The 24613-nt window shown below is 36.6% G+C and overlaps 3 protein-coding genes across 3 annotated transcripts; 2 read left to right on the forward strand and 1 right to left on the reverse strand.

Moving 5' to 3' along the window:
* Positions 1-1654: 1654 nt before the first annotated feature.
* LOC149487969 (uncharacterized) lies at positions 1655-14990 on the reverse strand. Its single transcript, XM_089696706.1, has 13 exons — positions 14806-14990; positions 14306-14690; positions 13272-13342; positions 12627-12738; positions 12360-12541; positions 12015-12244; positions 11561-11753; positions 11196-11376; positions 9070-9212; positions 8434-8739; positions 7906-8000; positions 3989-4082; positions 1655-3811 (listed from the first exon to the last, which is right to left on the reverse strand). The coding sequence occupies exons 2-13, from the start codon at positions 14652-14654 to the stop codon at positions 3737-3739; spliced, it is 2031 nt and encodes a 676-aa protein (XP_089552832.1). The 5' UTR covers positions 14655-14690; positions 14806-14990; the 3' UTR covers positions 1655-3736.
* A 1736-nt stretch (positions 14991-16726) lies between these two features.
* Positions 16727-18809, forward strand: LOC149487970 (uncharacterized). Its single transcript, XM_089696707.1, has 5 exons — positions 16727-16822; positions 17175-17351; positions 17462-17780; positions 17951-18212; positions 18432-18809. Exons 2-5 carry the CDS (start codon positions 17199-17201, stop codon positions 18718-18720), a joined length of 1023 nt encoding a protein of 340 aa, XP_089552833.1. The 5' UTR covers positions 16727-16822; positions 17175-17198; the 3' UTR covers positions 18721-18809.
* Positions 18810-21065: 2256 nt separating this feature from the next.
* Positions 21066-23286, forward strand: sturkopf (lipid droplet associated hydrolase sturkopf). Its single transcript, XM_089696708.1, has 2 exons — positions 21066-21631; positions 21790-23286. The coding sequence occupies exons 1-2, from the start codon at positions 21448-21450 to the stop codon at positions 22503-22505; spliced, it is 900 nt and encodes a 299-aa protein (XP_089552834.1). The 5' UTR covers positions 21066-21447; the 3' UTR covers positions 22506-23286.
* Positions 23287-24613: the final 1327 nt, after the last annotated feature.

The raw sequence follows: 24613 nt of genomic DNA on the forward strand, positions 1-24613 counted from the left end.
ACTGTTTCAAAGTGTGTAGTGACATCCTTAAAGGGCTGATAGACGTACGAACTTTAAAATCGCGGTTTTAAAGTTCGCGTACTTACTCGGCTCGACGTCGGTGACACACGTAGAGCTTGGTCAGTAGCTTCTCGCGTGTCACCGATATCGAATGTCTCTATGTCATCAACAGAGGGAATTTTATGTTATTCAGGAATTAAATATAGACATTTTAAATTTAATAACCAGCACTTATTTTTAAGTAAATAGCATTCTAACAAAATAAATGTTCAAAAATTGAAGGATATATTTTCGTTTTTACTATTATATTTTGAGGGTACTTTACAAAAAAAGAGCGTGTGCGCCGAGCCCACGCGTCAGGAGTGAAACTTCCTTGGCGTGATTCAAAGATACCTTCGCCAATATTCAATTATATTATATTCATTCATATTAATTATATTAAATTATTTTCATAAAACTAAAAGAAGAAGACGAAATTAATTGAACTTTTGCACTTAGTAACACCTATTATAGCTAGACAGGCTATACTCGGATTTTTAATTAGATAAAGTAAACTGACGTTTTCTGTGTTGTCAGTTTTTGATGAAATAAAAATAGAGTTGTCACAAAGTGAATGATTCAAAATCGGGAATGAATGAAATTGAATCGATCGTCTAGTGAATATTTAGTGTGTAACAATATAACACCAAATAAACACAACAATGACAACAAACACAACGTAATTAGTTACAATTAACGAAAAAATTAAGAAAACAGTAACGTAAACATCGTAAAAATAAAAATAAAAAAATGATTATAATTACATTATACTAGTAACTTATATCTTATATAGCTTTATATATTACAATTAGAAATAATGTTATTTTATAGTTTGAAATGATGAACTATTCACACTCATTGTTCATTCATCTGATTGAATGAGAACTGAATTCCTCACTATTACTTTAAATGTGGCAACATTATTTTACAAAGTGACATTAGCTGCTGTCAGTTTACTTTATCTAATTAAAAATCCGAGTATAGGCTCGCGGCTCGCGGCGGTGACAGACGTGCGAGCGAAGGCGGGCTACGAGTAAAATTTCAAACATGTTGGATCGTCAACGAACTTACTCGACGGTTTTTAAGTACGCGTACTTGGGGTGACACACGAGCGAAAAAGGTCGTCGAGCCACAAGTTCGCGTACTTACTCGTACGTCTGTCACCCCTATTACGAAGGAGTTTGTATGTAGTTGTACGTATTCGTCTTTAGTACTTTAGTAGCAGGTAATATCTCACTTATTACCAGATTTGTTGGTCAACTAATCATAAGTTGCCGAGCGCCCAAGACAACGCACGTGTCGTTTTCATAGAATACGTCAGTGCAGCGCCATTACTAATAATAATGAGCGATTAGAGCGTGACTAGTCGAGCAACAAATCCGTGGATTTGTTTTTGTTTGACGGCCGTCTCATTACGCACACATGCGTTGTGAATCTTGGTGGTGCATTGTAAATACTTTCACAAATACTTTCAAACGTTTTGAATTTTGGAGGGGCGCGCCATGTTATCGTAGTTTATCTCTAGGTACTTTGACATACGGACTTCAGAGATAGTCGCAAAGCCTCAATGCTAGATTTTAGTTCAATAAAAATGACGCGGATACCCTCCTAAATTGAGTACATAAAACAGTCAAACATAAGACAAGTTAAAATGCAAAATAACTTTAAATTTTTACAATAAGAAATTCTTTTGACACATATAAAGTCCCTATAGCACAACCAACATACAGACAACACAGACGCGATATCATATTTGATATTGCACAATAAATTTAATAATTATTCGAATGTTAATTCATAGCAATCGATTTACAATCTACCATCTAATTCAAGCTATTACTTATACATATAAAATTGTACATTAAACATTAAGTTATCACACACATAGACGTTTATCTACACAATACATCTCCTCGTAAAGTTAAAAGGCATCAGAGATCATAATATGTCGGCCGCTATCAACAAGACCTCATTCTAGAATCTAGATAAATCATTCGCCGAATTGAGCAATGGAAATCTCTTTATTTATTCACTAAACAAACCTACCTTTGCTCAAAATCCATACACGTTCCATTATTGCCTTTAAATGCAGTCGAAAATCAATTGACTGGTAAACAATCGAACTAAGCATTATTTTAATATTGCACGCCAAAAATTTAATTCCGAATTTGCTTTAGTATCGTAATATTGTATAAATTTCGCTAATATTAAAACGTATTCTTACGAATAAATAGGACGTAAACAACTGGTCCAAAACCTTGTGGTATGCATATAACTGTTTTCAACAGCGAAAATCTTTGTCTACCCTCAAATACCGTTCAATCTGTTTTTAACCGCCTTTACACACCTAGTTAACAATTAACTTACAGCTAGCAACACGAGAAGTGATCACGACACCTTAACATTTAACAACCAAATTACGATAAGATAATATTTTAATTTGAACGCTACCTTTTCTATTCTATGTAACTATAAAGTACTAAGAACACAGAAGTCACTAATTGAAGAAAAAAGCTGCGTTGTTATTTACGGTCACGTCTAGCGCGTCAATTTTCGTTTGATATCAAGATGTTATTACCAATTACCGCTAACTACTCGTGAAATAACTGCAGTTACAACTTACTAACAATCACGTTAATAAATTATTTGGTTCCTATATTTCAAGAAACGATAATTTATGCGATATTTCTACTTACTGAGATATTAAAACTCGATACATTTTATGTCATACACCAACTACCAAGTCTCAAAAAGTGGTATCTGGCAACACACAAGTTTTATAGTAAGTTATTAAGTTCTAAGATAAAAATTTGTCACATTCTTTCCTATGTCAAATCTTTCAAGAGTGAAAGAGACAAACGCTTAGTTTATCAAGGTTTAAATTTATTTTGTAAGTCTTTTAAAGAAAGAACCTACATTCTATGTCAGATTCATGAAAAATTGACAATAAACTTTATCATGTGCTGCCATAAACCATAACAAATAAAAACTATATCCGACTCCTCTACATGAGATCTATATTCGGGCCATCTTTAATGCCATTTGTCACGCTACAATCTAAACTAGCAACAAACTACACGTATACAATCAAACTACAAACTCACACTAAAAAATACGTCAATAAAGTACAATTCCTATTCCAATTCCATTCAACTCATGAGTGTGAGCGAGATAGAAAACTATTGATCACTAATGTGCGAGTGAGACGATATGCTAATTGCCACTATTTAAAAATCGATTTATTGACGTCGGTTAACATTTAAGTCGTTACGTACTCATCATATAAACAATTTAACATACACTTTTTTATCTGCCACATGGAATTAGTCTGTGACCAAGTTGGCGGGAACATTACATTTTATTTTTAATTTCGTTAAATATTTCGAAAATTCCTTGCTTACTCTATATATTGAAACAACACCTAAACGACACTTAAACGTGTTTATATATCAACCAATGAGAACACGTGTTACAATATTTTTTGAACAACATTTTTAAGTCGCCATCTTTAATTCCCTATCCATTGGCACAAAATATTATAAAATACCATTGCACTCTTGTAAAGCTTAATTGCGTTTAATATTCATCTTATATTTCGATATTAAAACAAATTATAATTAAGAACCGAAACGATCACATCGTAGCGATCGATAAAATTATCTAAATATAATTTATTACATTCCCATAGTGATTATGTTCAACTTAACTCCTCACCGCTCAAAAGAAACACTCTAAAGGAAGACTCGTCAACTGCGTCCGTGTAAAGCTCCTCCTGAGAATATAAAAAATAGATGATCGATATTTTTCAACATAACAACGTGTGAATAAATGTATAAAAATTATTTGTTATTTCCTTGAGAAAAACCCGAGAAAGGACATAGGCTACCTTTTATTGCGAAATATGTACCACGGGCGGAGCCGGGGCGGACCGCCTAGTAAATATGTATACCTGCGAGATATCAAGTGAAGGTGCTCCCAGCAGCAGGTCCGCGTCCAGTGTGGCCAGACCGCGCTCGCATACACGCACCGTACTGCACATTTGCCTGCAAATTAGATACAATTTTGGTAAAATGTCGAAATCTTATATATAAAAATGAATCGCAAAATGTGTTGGTAAGCGCATAACTCGAGAACGGCTGAACCGATTTTGATAATTCTTTTTTTATTATATTCCTTGAAGTACGAGGATGGTTTTTACGTAGAGAAAACGTAAATATGTACTACGGGCGAAGCCGGGGCGGACCGCTAGTTGTACATAAAAATTACACTTTGTAGGGGCAAAGCTTGATTAAGGCGAGGTTGCACGAATTACATTTTGATACAATCTACACAAGAACAAGGAAATTAGACTTCATTACATGCCAATGCACTGCAATCTAAAACTACGAGGAATAAATTATTAAACTCTAAATTTTGCATCAAATTTTATTGAAGTGAAACTTCTTTATCGGGGTTAGAAAAAAATTTAGTGTAACATTTTTCCGTTACGCGCCATCTTGTTTTTATCCCTACCACGCGTGATTCGACGTTTTTCTGTAAAGTTGCATATAGTACCTAAATTATTTTTTGAAAAATAAGGTCCTAAAGAAGTTTCACTTCTTGCGTGTGTACACTAGTACGCACACCTTTTTTTTTATAGTGTTGTTATGTATAAAATATAAATATTGAAGCTATAGCTAAACTATATTAAGGATAAAACGCAAGTGGATGTAAACATTGAAGCAATAAAAATGAAACAGGAAAAGGAATATAATGCTTATAAAGTATTTGTGCCTAGGCACAAACTGGATCTATTTTTGGATAATACTCTATGGCCTGAAGGTATTTCTTTTCGTCGTTTTGTACACTTCAGACGCAGACTGCATGATACAGATAAGTTATATAATAAGAACCAAAATGGCCAACAATATTGCACCAAAACTACAATGTAAATTTATTACTTTTAACTGTAAGTCGGCTATACGTTCTGTGGATTATATTAGGCAATTATGCCAACAGGCCGACATACTAGCTCTGCAGGAAACGTGGCTATTTCCGCATGACTTGCAGTTCCTGGGGAGTATAAACCGCGACTACGGGTTTACGGGAACGTCGGCTGTCGATACCTCGGCTGGTATCATAAGAGGAAGGCCTCACGGTGGAGTGGGGTTATTGTGGCGTAAAAGTGCGTTTAAGGCAGTGTCTGTTATTCAGTGCAATAGTGTGCGGCTAGCCGCAATAAGTGTTCAGGTGTATGGCAGGTCTTTTCTAGTGTTTTCAGTGTATATGCCCGTTGATAACAGTGAAAACTTACCTGACTTTACAGAGTGCTTAAGTGAAATAAGTGCTATTATTGAAAGTACAAATATCGCCTCTGTTTTTATTTTGGGAGACTTTAATGCACACCCACACACTCTGTTTGGTAGGGAATTATTGAAATTTTGTCAAGATCAAAAATGGCTGTGCGCTGATATTTTAAAATTAGGTATTATGTCTGACACGTTCACATTTGTTAGTGACGCACATGGAACTACACGTTGGCTCGATCATTGCGTTGTGACCGAGGCCGCTTGGCGTTCTGTTTCTGATGTTAATGTTCATTACAATTCCACATGGTCTGATCATCTACCTCTTGAGATTAATTGTAATATTAATATACTGCAACCTGTATCTAGTGTTAATTTATCCAGCCTGAGCAAGGTGTTGTGGGGTGATCGTAATTGTAGCCAAATAAATCATTACCACAGCCTATGTCAATCGCACTTTAAGAATGTTAATTTGCCAATTGAATTGAGTGACTGTTATGATAAAATGTGTAAAGATATACAACACACGATAATTATAGATAAAATGTATTCTAATATTATAAGTATTATGTCAGAAGCCGCGGTGGCCAGTCATATCTGTACGTCTGGTCATCGTCATCATAGGAAGCGAGTGGTTGGCTGGAACAAACATGTGCATCCTCTGCATCGAAAAGCCCGTTCTTTCTTTAAGGAATGGTTGATCTGTGGCCGGCCTAATACCGGGCCTATCTACAATAACATGGTTGAATCACGTAAAGAGTTTAAGAAAAAACTAAAATGGTGCCAAAATAACGAGCAAATGATGAAAATGGATGTTCTGGCCTCGCTACACGCTAAAAGGGATTTCAAAAATTTCTGGAAACAAACTAACAAGTTGAACCATAGAGCAGGAATTCCTCTCAGTGTCGGTGACGCTACTGACGCCATGAGCATAGCTAACTTGTTTAGGGATCATTTTAGAGTTGAACCGTTAAGCCAGCGGCGGCAGGTGTCCAGCACTGAGAACCATCCGTCTGTTTGTAATCCGGTCCAAATCACGGCGATAGAAGTGGCGTCGGTAATTAAAAACATGGTAAGAGGTAAATCCCCTGGATATGACGGTCTCAGTGTTGAGCATCTGGTCAATGCTGGCTCTCATTTGCCGAGAATTTTAGCTATGTTTTTCACACTATGCATTAGACACTCATATTTGCCGAAAGATTGTATTAGAACTGTGGTCGTGCCAATACTTAAAAATAAAACAGGCGACTCTTCGGATAAGTCGAACTATAGACCCATCTCGTTGGCCACGATTGTGGCGAAAGTGTTGGACGGTTTGCTGGACAGATATTTATGCAAGCACCTAAAGTTGGACGAGGCACAGTTTGGCTTTAGAGCCGGTTCGTCTACCGAAACTGCTGTTTTTTGTCTAAAGCAAACGGTCCAATACTACACAAAGAGGAAAACCCCCGTATATGCCTGTTTTCTGGACCTATCAAAGGCCTTCGAGATGGTGTCGTATGATCTCCTTTGGCAGAAGTTAAGGAATAAAACGGAGCTTCCAGATGAGTTAATTGGTCTTTTTGAGTATTGGTATGGCCACCAGATTAATGCGGTGAGGTGGAATAACGTGTTCTCTGAACCGTACGGGTTGGAGTGCGGAGTGAGACAGGGGGGGTTGACGTCTCCTCGGCTCTTTAACCTTTATGTGGATGAGCTGATTGGGGGGCTCAATAGAACTGGTGTCGGCTGCTCGATTGACGGTAAATTTGTCAACAATTTAAGTTACGCGGACGACATGGTTTTGTTGGCTCCCTCAATCAGTGCGTTACGGAAACTTTTAGAAAAGTGTGAAGAGTTTGCCGTGGCCCACGGGCTCAGATATAATGTTAAGAAGAGTAACCTTTTAGTGTTTCAATCTCGTGGTTTTAGAGTTGACACAGTACCGCCGGTGTTTCTCGACCATACACCATTACAGAGGGTCTCTCAATACAAGTATCTGGGCCACTGGGTCACGGATGGACTCGTGGATGACGCCGACATTGAGAGGGAGAGGAGGGCGCTGGCCGTCAGGGGTAACATGCTGGCCCGTAGGTTTGCACGCTGCTCTCGCGATGTAAAGGTGAGTCTATTTAAAGCATTTTGCCAATCCTTTTACACGTGCAGCCTATGGGTTAGTTACACCCAGAGGGCGATCAATACCCTCCGGGTTCAGTATAATAATATGTTTAGGATGTTGCTGGGGTTGCCGAGATACTGCAGTGCGTCAGGAATGTTTGCGGAGGCGCGCACTGACGGATTCCACGCAATCATGCGAAAAAGAGCGGCATCCATGATGCGCCGTGTCCGGCAATCGTCCAGCAGCATCCTAGCTGTCTTCGTGGACAGATGGGACAGCAATGTCTTGAGACATTGGGTCAAAATCCATGTCTCAAGCAGGTTGTAAATGAAAATAAGATTGTTTTAATATTAAATAGAATTATAATACTAACTTAGTTTTTAAGGCCATTTTACTAACAAATATATGGATTTAAATTAATCTGAAACAAATGAAATAAATAAATAAATAAAATAAAAAAATAAAGCGATAAGAGCAACTCACTCGCTATCCTCGCTATGGAACACGCTGCCGTGCAGGAACAAGTCGCTGCGCACCGTGTTCTCTATATTGCTCTCGGAACCCTCAGACTGTCCCACCTGCAAACAAATAAGTTAATATGTATTAGTAAGGCTGACATTTTCTTTGTGTGAAAACATTGTCCTATCTTTTTTCTATATTAATCCGTAATTTCTTTACACACACAATTTAATAATTTACAAATTCAAATTATATTTACTTAAACAAAAAAAAATAGATGTCTTAACATGTAAAACTGTTTTTTTTTTTAAGAGATAACGAACTGCGCACTCTAACATACATTCGAAAAAGGTGTGTGGTTTTATGAAACCACGGTAAAAGTGAAACTCAGGCACAAAATTATCGTATTTGTACGATAATTATCGTACGGTTCGACCGTCACGCGACATGCGCTACACAGACCAAAAAGTTTGAAACGATGTAATAAAAGTTTCACTTTAAAAACCATAAATATCTCTTACAGCATAATATAAAACTAATCTCATTTACTACCTGAACATCATCTTCAAGTACATATCCATCATTGGGACTCTTATAGCTCTTCGTCAGTGGCCAGGTACAATGCGTCCTTGCTGACTGTCCCTCTCCCTCCATATCCGTCACCTCCCCTACTCCCCCCTCCACTCCCATTATCTCTTCCTCCAGCTCCTCTCTAACTCCCTCCATATCTACGTTCACTGCGTTTTCTATCTCCAACTCAATTCCTACATTGCTAGTATTAGACTGTAAGAGAATATCTTGCGACTCATCTTTTCTCTCCTCTACTAATTCTACCGCTGAGCCATCCCATAAATTAACCTGAAAAAGACAACACACCATATTTTCTGTCATTAATAATGAAATAAAAGTGGAATTTTAACTACCTGGGTTACTCACCTGGATTAGTAAGACCAAACATTAAAAATTTCTAAATATATACTAATATTATAAAGCTGAAGAGTTTGTTTGTTTGAGCGCGCTAATCTCAGGAACTCGGGTCCGATTTGAAAAATTCTTTCGGTGTTAGATAGCCCATTTACCGAGGAATATAATGGCTATATCATCACGCTAAGACCAACAGGAGCGGAGCCACGCGAGTGAATCCGCGGGGCGCGGCTAATTCATAGATAAAAGTAAAAATATCCTTACCATAAACATATTATTCGGCTTATTCAATATTTGCTCGTTATCAGCCGACACGGGATCTTCTATTTCATTTGTATCTTCTTTAGGATGCACTTTCTTCATATGCGTGTAGAGTGAACTCATGTTTGTAAATGTTTGTTTGCAATCTGAAAAGAAATAACTTTTATAATTTTGATTTTAGACATAAATATATGTATAATAATTTGTAATATTAGACCAGGAAATATTGACACAAAATTTCGAGTCATTTGTAACAGGATGGCGGTTCTACAGGGTTCTTACTTCTTAGTACGCAATGACAAAAAGAAAAATGATGGTGTGAACGCTGGTAGCGGCGGCTTAGTCGCGTGGGCGTTAGTCAAACTCGTCGGAAAAATAGCGAAAGTCAAACGATTTGTAACAGTATGGCACTTATTTTTCCTGTAAGTTTGAGGATCGACGAATATAAATACAAAATTTCAAAGATCTAGGTATTGGAAATCTTCACTTATATAAATTAATAATAAATTAATTTTTCAAGTATGACAGCACTTTTTCCCCCTACTAGAAGTATGGTAAATATAATAATGGTCACATTTTATCAAATACTCTCCAAAAATCCAAATGCAATACTGGTAAAAAAAGTTTGGCGAAATAAATTTTTTTTTGCAGATTTTCGGCGGCATGTCGACCATTTGGAATCGTCCGAAAAGTATGGCATAGCGATTTTCATAAATGGTTGCACGACGATGGTTACCTGTGCAAAAGTTAGCCTGGTACAAATGGTTGAATAATTGTTTAATTTAAATCAACACATTCGCGTCGGTATGGCGGGCTGTAAGTCACACCGGAAAAGTATGGCATGACACTACCGCCTACTTCTTTTTTATGGGCTATCGGTAAATTCTAAAATTTTTGTGTTACAAATCGTTTGACTTTCGCTATTTATCCGACGAGTTCGACTAACGCCCACGCGACTAAGACCGTGTACCAGCGTTCACACCATCATTTTTCTTTTTGTCATTGCGTACTAAGACCCCTGTAGAACCGCCATCTTGTTACAAATGACTCGAAATTTTGTGTCAATATCTCCCGGTCTATATAATATAACACTTTTGTTGTGATTAGTAAATGCTTGCATATAGATCAAATGGCTCTACTCTACCAATCACATATTACCCGGTGAGCGACGAAGGGCCTGCGCACGTAGCATAACGCGTTATCGCAGACCGTGTCGTGACCTTTACTGACTTCTAGATAAATTGGAACAAAAATTCACGTTCACACAAATGACTTATATGAATATTATCTATATATTATATAAAATAAAGTCGTGTTAGTTACTCCACTTATAAATCAAGAACGACTGAACCGATTTAGCTGAAAATTGGCAGGTAGTTTAGAGCCAGGAGAAGGACAAATATGTACCACGGGCGAAGCCGGGGCGGACCACTAGTTATTAATAAAAACACGCCCGCACACGCACACGCACACACACACGCACGCACCTGGTCGCGTGCAGGCGTGCGGCTCGTTGCGCGCGGCGTGGTGTCGCGCGCTGTGCTCGCGCAGGTGCTCGCGGCGCAGGAACACACACACACACACACGCACGCACCTGGTCGCGGGCAGGCGTGCGGCTCGTTGCGCGCGGCGTGGTGTCGCGCGCTGTGCTCGCGCAGGTGCTCGCGGCGCAGGAACACACACACACACACACGCACGCACCTGGTCGCGGGCAGGCGTGCGGCTCGTTGCGCGCGGCGTGGTGTCGCGCGCTGTGCTCGCGCAGGTGCTCGCGGCGCAGGAACACACACACACACACACGCACGCACCTGGTCGCGGGCAGGCGTGCGGCTCGTTGCGCGCGGCGTGGTGTCGCGCGCTGTGCTCGCGCAGGTGCTCGCGGCGCAGGAACACACACACACACACACGCACGCACCTGGTCGCGGGCAGGCGTGCGGCTCGTTGCGCGCGGCGTGGTGTCGCGCGCTGTGCTCGCGCAGGTGCTCGCGGCGCAGGAACACACACACACACACACGCACGCACCTGGTCGCGGGCAGGCGTGCGGCTCGTTGCGCGCGGCGTGGTGTCGCGCGCTGTGCTCGCGCAGGTGCTCGCGGCGCAGGAACACACACACACACACACGCACGCACCTGGTCGCGGGCAGGCGTGCGGCTCGTTGCGCGCGGCGTGGTGTCGCGCGCTGTGCTCGCGCAGGTGCTCGCGGCGCAGGAACGCGCGCCCGCACGCCGCGCACGGGTGCCGCCGGTCGCCCCGGTGCCCGCGCGAGTGACGCAGCAGCTTGCTCGCCGTGCGGAACGACCAGCCGCAATTCTACAAACATAATATCAGTTATATTATTTATTAAAGCCTGCATTCCATAAATGATCCCGGTGTTTAGCTTGCGAGTGAAAATTAGAAGATTTGCTCCCCGCTACCAAAAAAACACATAATATATCTAATTAAAAGCGCAATTCGGTGTGATGCGTGATGAGATTTCAAGTGTCAAGCGACTCACGGGATAGCTGCAGTGGTAGGGCTTGTCGCCGGTGTGCGCGCGGCTGTGCTCGCGCAGGCGGCACGGCTGGCGGAACACGCGGCCGCAGCCGGGCCACGGGCACGCGAGCGCCGCGCGGGCGCCCGCCGCGTGCGAGCGGCTGTGCGCGCGCAACCCGGACGCCCAGAAGAAGCTGCGCCCGCACTCCTCGCACCTGATTACCGATTATAATTACATAAAGACATATCGTAGACGTACGATATATACGTATATGTATCGTAACAACAAAAAATTTTTATGTACTTAATTATGAAATTACAAAAAGAAAATGATTTTTTTTTCTTTTTATCTACAATTATTCTGTGCAATTATCCATGTAAAGAGACATTGTTTAAATGAAATTGAATGTTTTTATGTCGATATAAAAAAATATAATGATGACTATTACGTCTCCACTGAGGTAACAAATACTCACTTATAGCCTGCATCCTCAGGTGCATGTTCTTCATTCAAATGCTTGATCAGATCTCCCCTAACTTGAAATGTTCTCCCACATGCTTCCTCCATCCCGCTACCATCCAACTTCTTCACAGGACACTCCAACGTTGTCTGCCGAGGCACCCTGCATTCCTTATTATGAGTATTTTTGTGTTTCACCAGTTTTTGCTCACTTAAAAACTCCTTGCTACAGTTTGGTTCGTCACACTGAAAATATAAATAGTGTAGCAATTAAAATTTGTGAGTAAGTAAGTTAGTTATATTACGAAATTTTATACTTACATATTTCAAAAATAAACAAAATGATAAATGAATAACCTACCTTGTAACGCACTGACTTTTGAGTAAGATCTTCTATTGAAAACTTATGGCTTTTTATTATAGTTGGCATTTGTGCATAATTGTCTATTGTGCCTTGTATAGTAGACACTGCTGACAATGGCACCATCGTACTAACTACATCAGACTTTGGCTCTAAACAAAAACTTTCTTCAGTTACATCACCTGGGAATGTTAAAATTTGTAATTAAGGTTATTAATATAACCGAAGCTAAGATTCCTTAGTTATCTCATAATATAAAATACATACATGGTTCAATAACTAATCTGTTGGAGTCATCAATAAAACCGAAACATAATTTATCACTTGCTTTAAGAACTTGGTTTTTTAGAGGTGTCACATTGGCAGACAGAGTAATATTCTGAAAAAAAAATTATAAAGTTCCCCAATACATGAATAATAAATAATAAATAAATAAATATTTCAGACCAATTTTCACACATGGCACGATCTGATCCCATACTAAGCTTTTGCTTGTTATGGAAACCAGATGGCTGATAAACATACATACATAATTTAAATAAATACTTATATAGATAATTAACACCCAGACATGGAGCAAACATTATGTTCATCACACAAATATTTGCCGAACTGGGAATCGAACCCATATGATGTGGATATATGTATATAACAGACTATCCCCAATAACAAAAAAAGTAAGCTGAGACTCGGTCTATATTATGATAGTCTGTTAAAATAAGGTCGAAATTTACTAAAAACTATTCAAAATATATTTTTTTACATGTTTTTGAACATATCAGAAACACAATCAATAACATTTATTGACAAATTTTTATATATTTATAAGATCCTACCTTTTGGATAAGTCTTATCATGCACTATTTTCATACAATCTGTGGAATATTTAATTATAAAATCATTTAAACCAACCTGTTTTGTGGTATTTTCAATTAAAAAGGAATCTATATTTAATGATGATTGTACAAGGTCTTCATCATTACCTGGAAAAATTGTGTTTAAATTTTAACTGTGTTTATTATTATCATATTTTTGGTACATTGCATTAATTAGACTATTTTGTTTTTAAGTTAACTAAGTAGTTAAGTACCTAGTAAAATATTTCCAAAATGAAAGTGGTAGTTAGATATTATCTCTATATAGTAGAACATGTTCAACATCATGGTAAGACTAAGATATATAACATAAAAATTAAAAGAGACTTTCAGAGGTTTAACTTAGGATTTTGATTCACATTTAGATGTAATTATTTTTTGGTTTCAAGTCACAACTTTTTTCATTTTTTCACAATATATATATATATACATACTAGCTTTACGCCCGTGGCTTCGCCCGCGTTTTCAAAGAAAAACCCGTTCCCGTAGGATTTCGGGGATAAAACTTATCCTATGTCCTTTCTCGGGTATCAAAATATCTCTATATCAAATTTCATGCAAATTAGTTTAATAGTTAAGGCGTGATTGAGTAACAGACAGACAGAGTTACTTTCGCATTTATAATATTAGTATGGATTTCACTATATATATATACATACATAATATATACATTAAATAAGAGTTTTGAAAATGTGTAAAAGGTATTAAAAATTATAATCAAGCAATTTCAAAATACTTTCAGGGTGTAGTCAATTTATGTCTTTATATGACCCTTAAGTCTTATTTAACTATTTGCCCTTGTTCCTAATAGCCTGAAACAGAGTAGGCTAATCACCTAACTAATTTAAAATTAATTCATAAACAGTATGTGGCTAACCAAAAGTTATCCATACAGGAGAAAGTTGAATTTCAAGTACTAAAGGTATACAACAATATAAACCTCATAGAAGGCCTGCATCCCTGCAGTAGGAATGTATATGGACTGTAGATTATGATACAACAATATTATAATTTAGTATTTACATCATTCTTTTGTAAAAGAAATAAAAAGGAAGCATCTAAAATACTCACATATGCTGTTCTCAATACTTATTTCAGCAGGTAACAAATTATTTGGTCTTGTATTTACTTCATTTTCAATTATTTGGTAATCTCTTAGTATACTGTCATCATTGATAATTTGATAAACCTTTTTTGATGTATTATTACCCTTTATGAGTTTCTTTGTGGTGGCCTCATTATCAATGTTTGTATCACTTTCAACAAAATACGTAGTTGTTTCACTGTCCTTGTCGTTTAGGGAATCCAAAAATTCCGTATCAGCCGTTGACTTCAATACAATAGCCTTGGGTTTCCTTCTTAATATATTTGGTTTCTGTATTTTTTTCTTGGTAACGCTTTTGTCGTGTGAAACAAACATTTTTCTTCAGGCAGTCATTCTTCTCTCACAAACAAACTGAAATTAGTAAGATTGCACAAACGCCTTTCATTCATTGAATATCACAAAATAAATGAAATCATTCTCACTGATTACGCGTAAATCATAGAAGATCAAAGTTTAAAATAATTACCTTGATTGCACAGCAGTTAGTTTTATTGTAAAGATTGAATAATTATTTATAAACCTGCCTGAATGGGAATCTTATCATTTCGTCCAACAAATAACATTTTCAGACTCCTTGAATTACCTATAGAATACAAACCACAACACAAATCACAATCACATCACATCACAAATCACAATAAGGTTATGATAGACCACAGAGTATACGATTTTGAAAATGTCATAATATTAGCCAAACGTCAACTTTTTTAAATATCTGTATACCTTAAGCACTCTACCTTCCCTGAAATAAGCCATTATTGCTTAGATTATATTATGTACTAGCTGCTCCGCGCGGTTTCACCCCCGTGGCTCCACTCCTGTTGCCCGTAGCGTGATGAATGGGCTATCTAACACCGAAATAATTTTTCAAATCGGACCAGTAGTTCCCGAGATTAGTGCGTTCAAACAAACAAACAAACAAACTCTTCAGCTTTATAATATTAGTATAGATCTATGGTATAGATATACTATCTATAGAGTGCAAACAACGAATTGGGAACAGTGGGAAGTTAGGTGTGAAAGGGATAAAAAACATACAGGCGTCATTCAACGTCATATTTTCTTGTTACAAACTTACAAGTTAATGGTCCTATTGCTAATTGCAATCTCCAGTGTATTAGATATATAAGCTTCTTGGTTGTAACTATCGAACTTCGAAGTTACAACTGAAGAATTGACTGAGATAGACATCCAGTTGCCTGAATTTGAATAACTTGTAATTTTTCTTGTAATTTCTTATGTTTTTAAAGTGAAACTTTTATTACATCGTCTCAAACTTTTTGGTCTGTGTAGCGCTCGTCCGAGGTGGTCTGAATTTAACCCTTATTCAAACGCGAGCCTGTGGAGGAGCTAACAAAAAAGTAAGATACGTTCCTGGGTAATTTTGGGTCGTAGATTTCAAAAATACACACAAAAAAGGGGTTAGTGGGGGGGAAGTACCCTTTTTTCGGTGGGAAGTATATATCCCGTCATCTGTTCTCTCTTGTAAAAAGTTTGGAAAGGTGGGAACTATAGCTCCCAGTGTCCACTCCAGACATCAATATTTTAAAACACTAGTTAGTTGCCCTGACTCCACTTGTGAATTTAATGTTATCGTAAAAAATTATAAAGATCAAGTTTTTTAATAAAGGAGGTGAAAGTACTCATCAATGCAAGTTTCTTTTACTGAGGGAAGAATTCGGGAATTGAAAAATGAATGACTTCAACATAAAAATGGCATTTTTCTAAAACAAAATAAAAACAATAGGTAAATACTAATGTATTGAGTTAAGATTTCTAATTATCTGATCAGGAAATAACGAATAACAATAAATAAGTTGCTTATACCAACTAAAAAAGATTTTTTAAACACACAGATTTTATATATAGAGTTTGCGAATGTCGTGTGCAGTGACGAACACTGGGATGATATCTTCCCACTTAAAGACTTAATTTCAATCGACTATACCAAGGTATAAACGAAAGATTCTGGGCATATTTTTACGTTTCACGCAACCGTAATATAGTCTAGTTTACATAGCTAGAACTCAAATCTACATATCTAATTTTTTTTGAGCACTACACCAAAAACTAAAAAATAACGGTCGATTTCGGCTGCAAAATCACGTCACCTGACTTTGACGTGTGTTTACCATGACATGTAATAATTCTCTGAAAAGTATTTCCATGAAAAAAAGTTCTCTAAAATGTTAAGATTGCGTAGATAAATATTACACTGCATAAGGATTAAGCATATAAAAATAAAACACGATTTACTTCAATCTGAGACGTGGGAAGTATAGATCCCAGCGTTTTAATAAGGGTTAAATTTGAAAACAAACAGAAACCATAGAGTAACAGAAACAGTGAGAAACAGGGAAGCTGGAAAGCGTATCTTTGCATTTTCCATATTTAATAATATTGAAATCTCAGATCCCACAAGCAAGGATCAGATTTCAATAATTTTGGAAGACTTACGAACAGAAGAGGAAGATTTTATCGAGGTATGGAATGACACTAGTTTATAATTACTTATTTATTTGATTTTTTTATATATATAATATATATTCTTTTCTTTTGATTTGTGGATAACAAAAAGCTCGTTTTATATTTATGTATTGAATGAATTATGTATTGATGTAATCTATATGTTATGTAGATCTTGTAGATCTAAAGCTTTATACCATGATACATAATCAATTTTTTACTTTTGTGTGAATTATATTTTAATGGAACAAGAAAATTTATTATAAGAAACAATATAACCTTTTTGTCTTATAATAAGATAATAATTTCATTATCATTACTAATATTATAAAAATACGAAACTGTTAGTTAAATTAAAAGACAATGTAGAAACTTGCAGATAAACTAGATTCCATGATTATAACTTGGGAGCAGCCATGGTATCAGAAAACTGGATGGTTAACAAGAAGGCTAAAACAATCAAGTGATGATGAGAAATTTTGTGAAGATAAAATGAGTAAAGCTGAGTGTGATCGAATACACAAAAATTGGGAAAAGTTTGTAAAGGTAATAACAAAACTTTCAATGAAATTTAAATATATTTAGTAGTGTAGTAGGGGTAGTTAAATTAACCTAATTAGGTAGTTGAGTTTTATTTTTTGCATCTTTTTTTTCAGCAATTCAACCTGCCAAATAAACCAATGTGTCTTGCAAGATGGCGCAATAAAGATAGAAACAAAAGAGGACAGGAAGAGAAAGTAAGGCGTTTTGTCATTTCATTCTTAGCACAAAAACTTGAAAGAAATCTCTATCAGGTCTTCCACTACTTTGTGGCAAAATATGCTAGTCCCAACAGAGGCAAATATACTGAGCTTGAATTAAAAATAATTAATATGTGTATTTATCATTTTCCAAAAAATGGCATTCAATATGCCTCCCGAATACTTTGTAGAGAACCTAGAGGTATATATAAAAGGCTAGCCCAAGACTGTGAAGGTAAAAGAAATGCTCATTTAATAGTTTAATGTTTAGTTAGTTTACTTTAGAATGGTAGTCATCACAAATAACAGTTTAATAATATATTGAAAAAAGAATATTATACCTATATTTAAACTTTTTATGTAATTATTTGATTATGATTCCCATACTCTTGTGCCTTTTTTCAGAGCATTTATTGCACAGAAACAAAGAGAAATGGTCTTTGCCATTGGCAACCAAATTTTTGAAACACCTTATGGATTACTCTGGTTATTCACTGGAAGAGTTAAAATATAAAAGATTTGATACATCAATTTGGAAGAAGCTTGAAAAGGACATGGACAAATATTATCTGACGTTACAAAAATTTTGGTACTACTACCTGCATGTACAACTGTTTGTTAAACAAGATGTAAAAATAAGAAAGCTGAGGAAAAAGATACTACTATTGTAAGTTACCTTGTATTGAATAGAAGTGCATACTTGAGAAGAGGTTGTATAAAAGTAGCTTGTGTTTTGTTACGGGCCTTTTTATTCCATCTAAATTGGTGGTGCATGCTTTTGTTTGCCTGATGCAAAACAGTAATCATTGAAAAAAAAATATTAATTAGTTTACATATTTTATCTATTAAAGGTCAAATAGATCAATTTTTTTTATTGTATTTTTAGGTTGAGGAAATATCCATATCAAGTTTGGACAGATATTCGATGGAAAGAAATACAGAAACATTTCCCTGATGGAATGACAAATAACTTTTTATATGATACTACAACTAGGGCCATTAGCAAATATGAAAATTATTTAACCAGCCCCATTGAAAATATTATAGAATATGGCCTAGTGAAGATAAAGCAAGGTAGTAACAAGAGATTGAGGACTCTAATTTTAAACAGTGAAGGCATGTTAGAAGTCATTAATTATAAAAAAAGTAATAACAATTCTCAAAATGAGAATTAACTTGGTGCTGTTTGCCTATAAATTGATTTAAATAATAATTTTTATTGAATAAAAAAGCTTTTGGCTGCAACTTTTTAAACTTGTAGTTTGCTTAAACATGCCTTAATTTTTCCCATTAAATCATTTTGTCTGAATTCAAACTGCATATTTTATATTACTGCTACAAAAAACATTTTGGTTGCTACGTATCCTTGTTATCGGTAGCCTATACACATACCTATACACCTCTGACACATACGGGCTCGGAGCAATTAGGGCGCTTGTGCACTACAAGGAATTTTACTGTCCGGCATTCCGATTTTTTACGGTCCGGTGTGGCATGAAAAAACCGATGAATTGCTTGTGCACCTGTCCGTCTTTACTCGGATCAGTGCGGTACAGTTCAAGGAAGTATGGCGGTATAATGCTATCATAAATGATTGTTTTCGCATTTTACAAGAAACGAGTAAAAATATAGAAGGTGAAATATTATATTACTTCGTTATAATAAAAAGTAAAGTTCCGTAAGAGATTTAAAATGCGTGTTTCACTTATTTATTTTAATCGGTGACGAGGAGCTAAATCTATTCCCACTTGAACTTTAACTTACCAACACTTACTTAGATAATAATTATAGGTCAATGCTTGGTCAATGTATATAAAATAACAATACCGACTTCTCAAATCTCATTGCCAGCTAAAAGAAAGTAAAACAAGAGCTTGCTTTCAATTGGCATATGCAATAAAAAGAGTAAAATCCAAGCAAGTGGGCACTCGAAAACAATTATACCTACAGCGACTCGTAAACTCAAAAAACCATCCGGAATAGGGAAAAGTAAAATTACGTATAGTGCACAAGCTAGTATTTAGATTAATTGCGTGCCATACCGGACCGTAAAAAATCGGAATGCCGGACCGTAAAATTCCTTGTAGTGGACAAACGCCCTTAGGGCGCTTGTGCACTACAAGGAATTTTACTGTCCGGCATTCCGATTTTTTACGGTCCGGTTTGGCATGAAAAAACCGATGAATTGCTTGTGCACCTGTCCGTCTTTACTCGGATCAGTGCGGTACAGTTCAAGGAAGTATGGCGATATAATGCTATCATAAATGATTGTTTTCGCATTTTACAAGAAACGATTAAAAATATAGAAGGTGAAATATTATATTACTTCGTTATAATAAAAAGTAAAGTTCCGTAAGAGATTTAAAATGCGTGTTTCACTTATTTATTTTAATCGGTGACGAGGAGCTAAATCTATTCCCACTGGAACTTTAACTTACCAACACTTACTTAGATAATAATAATTATAGGTCAATGCTTGGTCAATGTATATAAAATAACAATACCGACTTCTCAAATCTCATTGCCAGCTAAAAGAAAGTAAAACAAGAGCTTGCTTTCAATTGGCATATGCAATAAAAAGAGTAAAATCCAAGCAAGTGGGCACTCGAAAACAATTATACCTACAGCGACTCGTAAACTCAAAAAACCATCCGGAATAGGGAAAAGTAAAATGTCGGACAGTAAAATTACGTATAGTGCACAAGCTAGTATTTAGATTAATTGCGTGCCATACCGGACCGTAAAAAATCGGAATGCCGGACCGTAAAATTCCTTGTAGTGGACAAACGCCCTTAGGGAAAAGACGGCGGACGTAGCCCGAGCCATTGGTTGCTTTTATAATTTGCCGTTTCACGGCACGGCACGGTATTACCGTGGACGAGATAGAAGTTTTGTGGCCGTGGACGGCATGCCGTGCCGTAGGGTGATTTTATAATTCGCCGTTAAATTTGCGCGTCTTCAAAGTGCAGGCATGTTCTCGAAGAGACAGCGACTACTTATACTCTATTTGTTATATTTAAGACGTAAAAAAAGACATATTACTAGAAAGTATTGGCAACATCCGCTTTTAAAAGTAAAATATTTAGAAGGGTCATACTACACGCTATTTGATAAGCGCAAGGAAGACCTAAATAAGTTTTTCAATTATTTTCGGATGTCAACAAAATCGTTTTATTACATACTTTCTCATCTGAGTAATAATTAATCTCCCGCGCCTCTTGGCTACGCACGCACACATACAAATTTCTTGTACGCACACACTACACTCTCAACAATGCCGCGACGATTTGATAGGGAGCGCAGTATGCTACGGCAACGGCACGGTAGATCGTTGCCGTTCACGGCGTGCCGTTGCCGTGGACGGTAAATTAAAAGCGTTTGCATACAAATGCATACATTTTGCTTTCCTAATTTACCGTGACGATAAAAACGTGCCGTACCGTGCCGTGCCACGGTAAATTATAAAAGCACCCATTAGCCAATGAGAGAGACCCATCAAGTGTCAACCAACTTCCAACGGCAACACTCAACCTCAACTGTCATGTCGTACTAAAGGTCGTACTTAAATAAAATGTCAAAAAACCATTTCAAAAATTAAAAACACATTTTTTTCAGCATTTGAAGTATTTTACCAAATTATGTTGGGTTAAAAATGTTAGAAATAAGATATTTAATATATAAGTAATATGGAGTCCGCTTAATGTATATTTAATAAAGTCTATATTTGATTACTTTTATTTTTTCTACAACCATACGATCTTTGTTTACATGATGAAATCAGAATACTTAGTTGACATTTGATATTATTACTTGTTTGTCTTGATCACCCTTTTTCAGTAAATAAAAATCGTAAAATAATTAGTTTTCTATATTATACTTGCTTACTTCAATCTAAAATCAATATGAAAAGAGTGTACAAAACGTTAAATAGCGTGGAAACAAGCTTATTGATTTGGGACAATCCTTTTGATACCAACGGGAAAGATGTCATACTCTGCCTCACTGGAAATCCAGGAGTCACCGACTTCTACATTGAATTTGCAGCAGAGTTATATCAATCACATTCAATGCCGATTTGTGTTATTGGTTAGATCATGGATAATTTAATTGTTTATTTTTTATATCCATTTGTATTCAATACCTGTCATTTGTTTTGATATACCAATGTCACTTGTTATTATAACACAGTTCTACATAAATAATAAAATAACAGAACTCCACTTATTTTGTAATCAATGTTTTAGGTCAAGCTGGCCATGAAGAAGTACCCCATGAAAAATCAAACATATTGAGTAGTCAAGAACATTTATTTAATCTTGAAGGTCAAATTAAACATAAACTCGACCTTATCAATAACTGCATTGATAAGAAAAGCAAATTACATTTAATTGGACATTCTATTGGAGCATGGCTGATAATAGAAATTTTGCAGAGAAATTCATCACTAATACATAGGGTATCATCTGTTAATTTGCTTTTCCCAACTTTACAAAGAATGGCAATCAGTTCCAATGGAAAATATATTAATAACACCTTAAGAAAGATGTTCAGTTATGTATTATTTATTCTTAAACTAATAAGGATACTACCAATTTGCATAAAAAAATTTCTTATTGATTTGTATATATTAGTAAAATCTTTACCACCTCACTACTATGAAAGAATTTACAAAGTCATAAGCCCTAGTGTGATGGAAAAGGTTATGTTTCTAGCATTTGATGAGATGGATACAGTTGTGGAATTAAATAAAGCTGGAATTGTACAAATAAAACATTTGACAAATGTTATTTACAGTGATTGTGATAATTGGGCACCACTGAGTTACATGGAGGATTTAAAAGTATACCAACCAGAACTACAGTTGCATGAAGTTAAGGTTGAGCATGCATTTGTTTTGAAGTCCTCTGTGGATATAGCCCAAATGGTTGCTGAATATATTCAAACTAAATCTCAACAATAGTAAAACAATTTGTTTAGATAAAGATAGTAGTAGTCCCGGATAGGACAGGATAAAAGGGTTTCATTCAAATAATTCTTAAGGATATGTGCACTTAAATTTATTAAATTAACATACTTATTATTTGTTACATCATATTTTGAGATTGCAGTCTCTAAAAATTGCATTTCATTCCTGAAGTTGTTTATAAGATTCAAACAATTTGGTACAATTTTTAAACAACAACATTCAAATTCTTATAAAGAAACATGATATAAATATTGCAGGCTATTAAGATATGATAATAAATGTATCCCTAATTCTTTTAGAATACCATAAAATAAATAATGTTTAAAATAGTTGATTTTTTTATAATTTTCTATTAAGTACCAAGAAAGCAAATCATGTAAAATGTACCTCTACAATGGCACTAGAATACCTGTATCAATCAATTAGCTTATTTAAGTTTAAAAAGTAAACGCCGTATTAATAAGTTTATGTTATTTATTTTAATTTATGATATAATGTGTTGAACATGATATTAAGTATTGGCATTTATAGGATTTAAATCATTAATATAACTACGATAATTTCTATAAATCTTGGAAATAATATACAGTATATAATTATTAATTATTTCAGTATGTCTAACTAAAAAAGAGCTGTCATATAATATAAAATACAACTGCATTTAAAATTAATATTTTTCTGCTTTAACATTATTTTGATGATATGTTTCTTACAAGTAAAATAATAATAGCCAAAACCACTAAATTATTTAAACTTCATACAATTAAAAGAATGATATAATTTCTTGAATAATTATATAATGCTGTCTTGTCTTGGAAGCCCACATTGGGAAATTATTTTAGAATTGAATTAATTTTACAATAAACTCTAATAAAAATAATAAGCCAATTGTTTACTCTACTGAATACATAAAATCTCTAAGTTGTGATACTTGATAAATGATATAATATAATAAAATGTTGTGTATTAAATGAATTGTGCTAATTAATGCCTTTTCTCCATTTCATTATAAAAACTATTATTATTCATAACGATACAGTGTAAATTTATGTATACATAATTATATTTATTAGATGTAGCAGTTAAAAATTGAAAATAAATCCTCCACATTTCCCAAAAGTTGACTTTTGAATGTGCGTTGGGTTATAAAAGGTGTAAAATAACATAGGAACTAGCAAAATGTCATTTACAAGAACATGGTCGCGGTTAACAGCTACAAATTATTTATAATACCTATATTTATATGTTATTTAAAATGCAATCATCAGTACACATTCAGCCGTCAGATTATGCACAACCTCAAAAATTTAAAGAATATCATAAAACATCCACATTATCGTAACACGTAACTTCGCTATAATAATCGAATATGATACATTTATAATTTTGAAACCTTACAACTAGAGGGATACAAAATTCGTACTAATAATACTCATACATCGAAAGTGCACGCCGAACACGTAAAGAAACGGAACCACAAGTCACATAGCATCGAAAAGATCACATAGCACATTTAGACGAGTCGATAGAAAATTTGAATCAGCACGTGGTCTCGAGCAGCGGGTCGGCCGTCGCGGTCGGCTCGCGCTCCACGGACGAGCAAATGATTTTCTGCGAGGCGGACTTGTAGAGGCGGCGCGGGCGCTCCTCGTCGTCCGAGTGCGCGCGGAGCGGCGCGCGCGGGGCCAGGCGCGCCGGCGACGGGCGCGGCGAGCGGCGCGGCGGGCACGTGCACTGCGCGCGCCGGCACTCGCAGCCCGCGCCGCCGCACGCCTCGCACACCACGGCCGCCGCCCGCTCCAGCTTGCCGCGCCGCCCGCGCAGCCGCCCGCCCGCGTCCGCCGCGCCCGCGCCCGCCGCGCTCAGCTCGTCGCGCGAGCCCGCCCGGGACGCCGGGTTCCTCACCCACGGGTCGACCGCGTGCGGCGAGTCGAGGGACGCTCTCGTCGCGGCCCCCATGCGCCGGCCCGCACTCTTGAGGTCGACCTCGCTCATTTTTCTCCAAGGATCGTTCGATACGGTGAGCGCGTCCGTTCTCGGCCTCGCGTCGTCGACGAGGGTGTGCAGAGAGGCGTCGGGGGACGATCGTTCGCTGCGGACCA

Source organism: Colias philodice, chromosome 6 (genome assembly GCF_061535455.1).
Source record: "Colias philodice isolate Cphi_HAF_F1 chromosome 6, ilColPhil1 Martin Lab GWU primary, whole genome shotgun sequence".
NCBI lineage: Eukaryota > Metazoa > Arthropoda > Insecta > Lepidoptera > Pieridae > Colias > Colias philodice.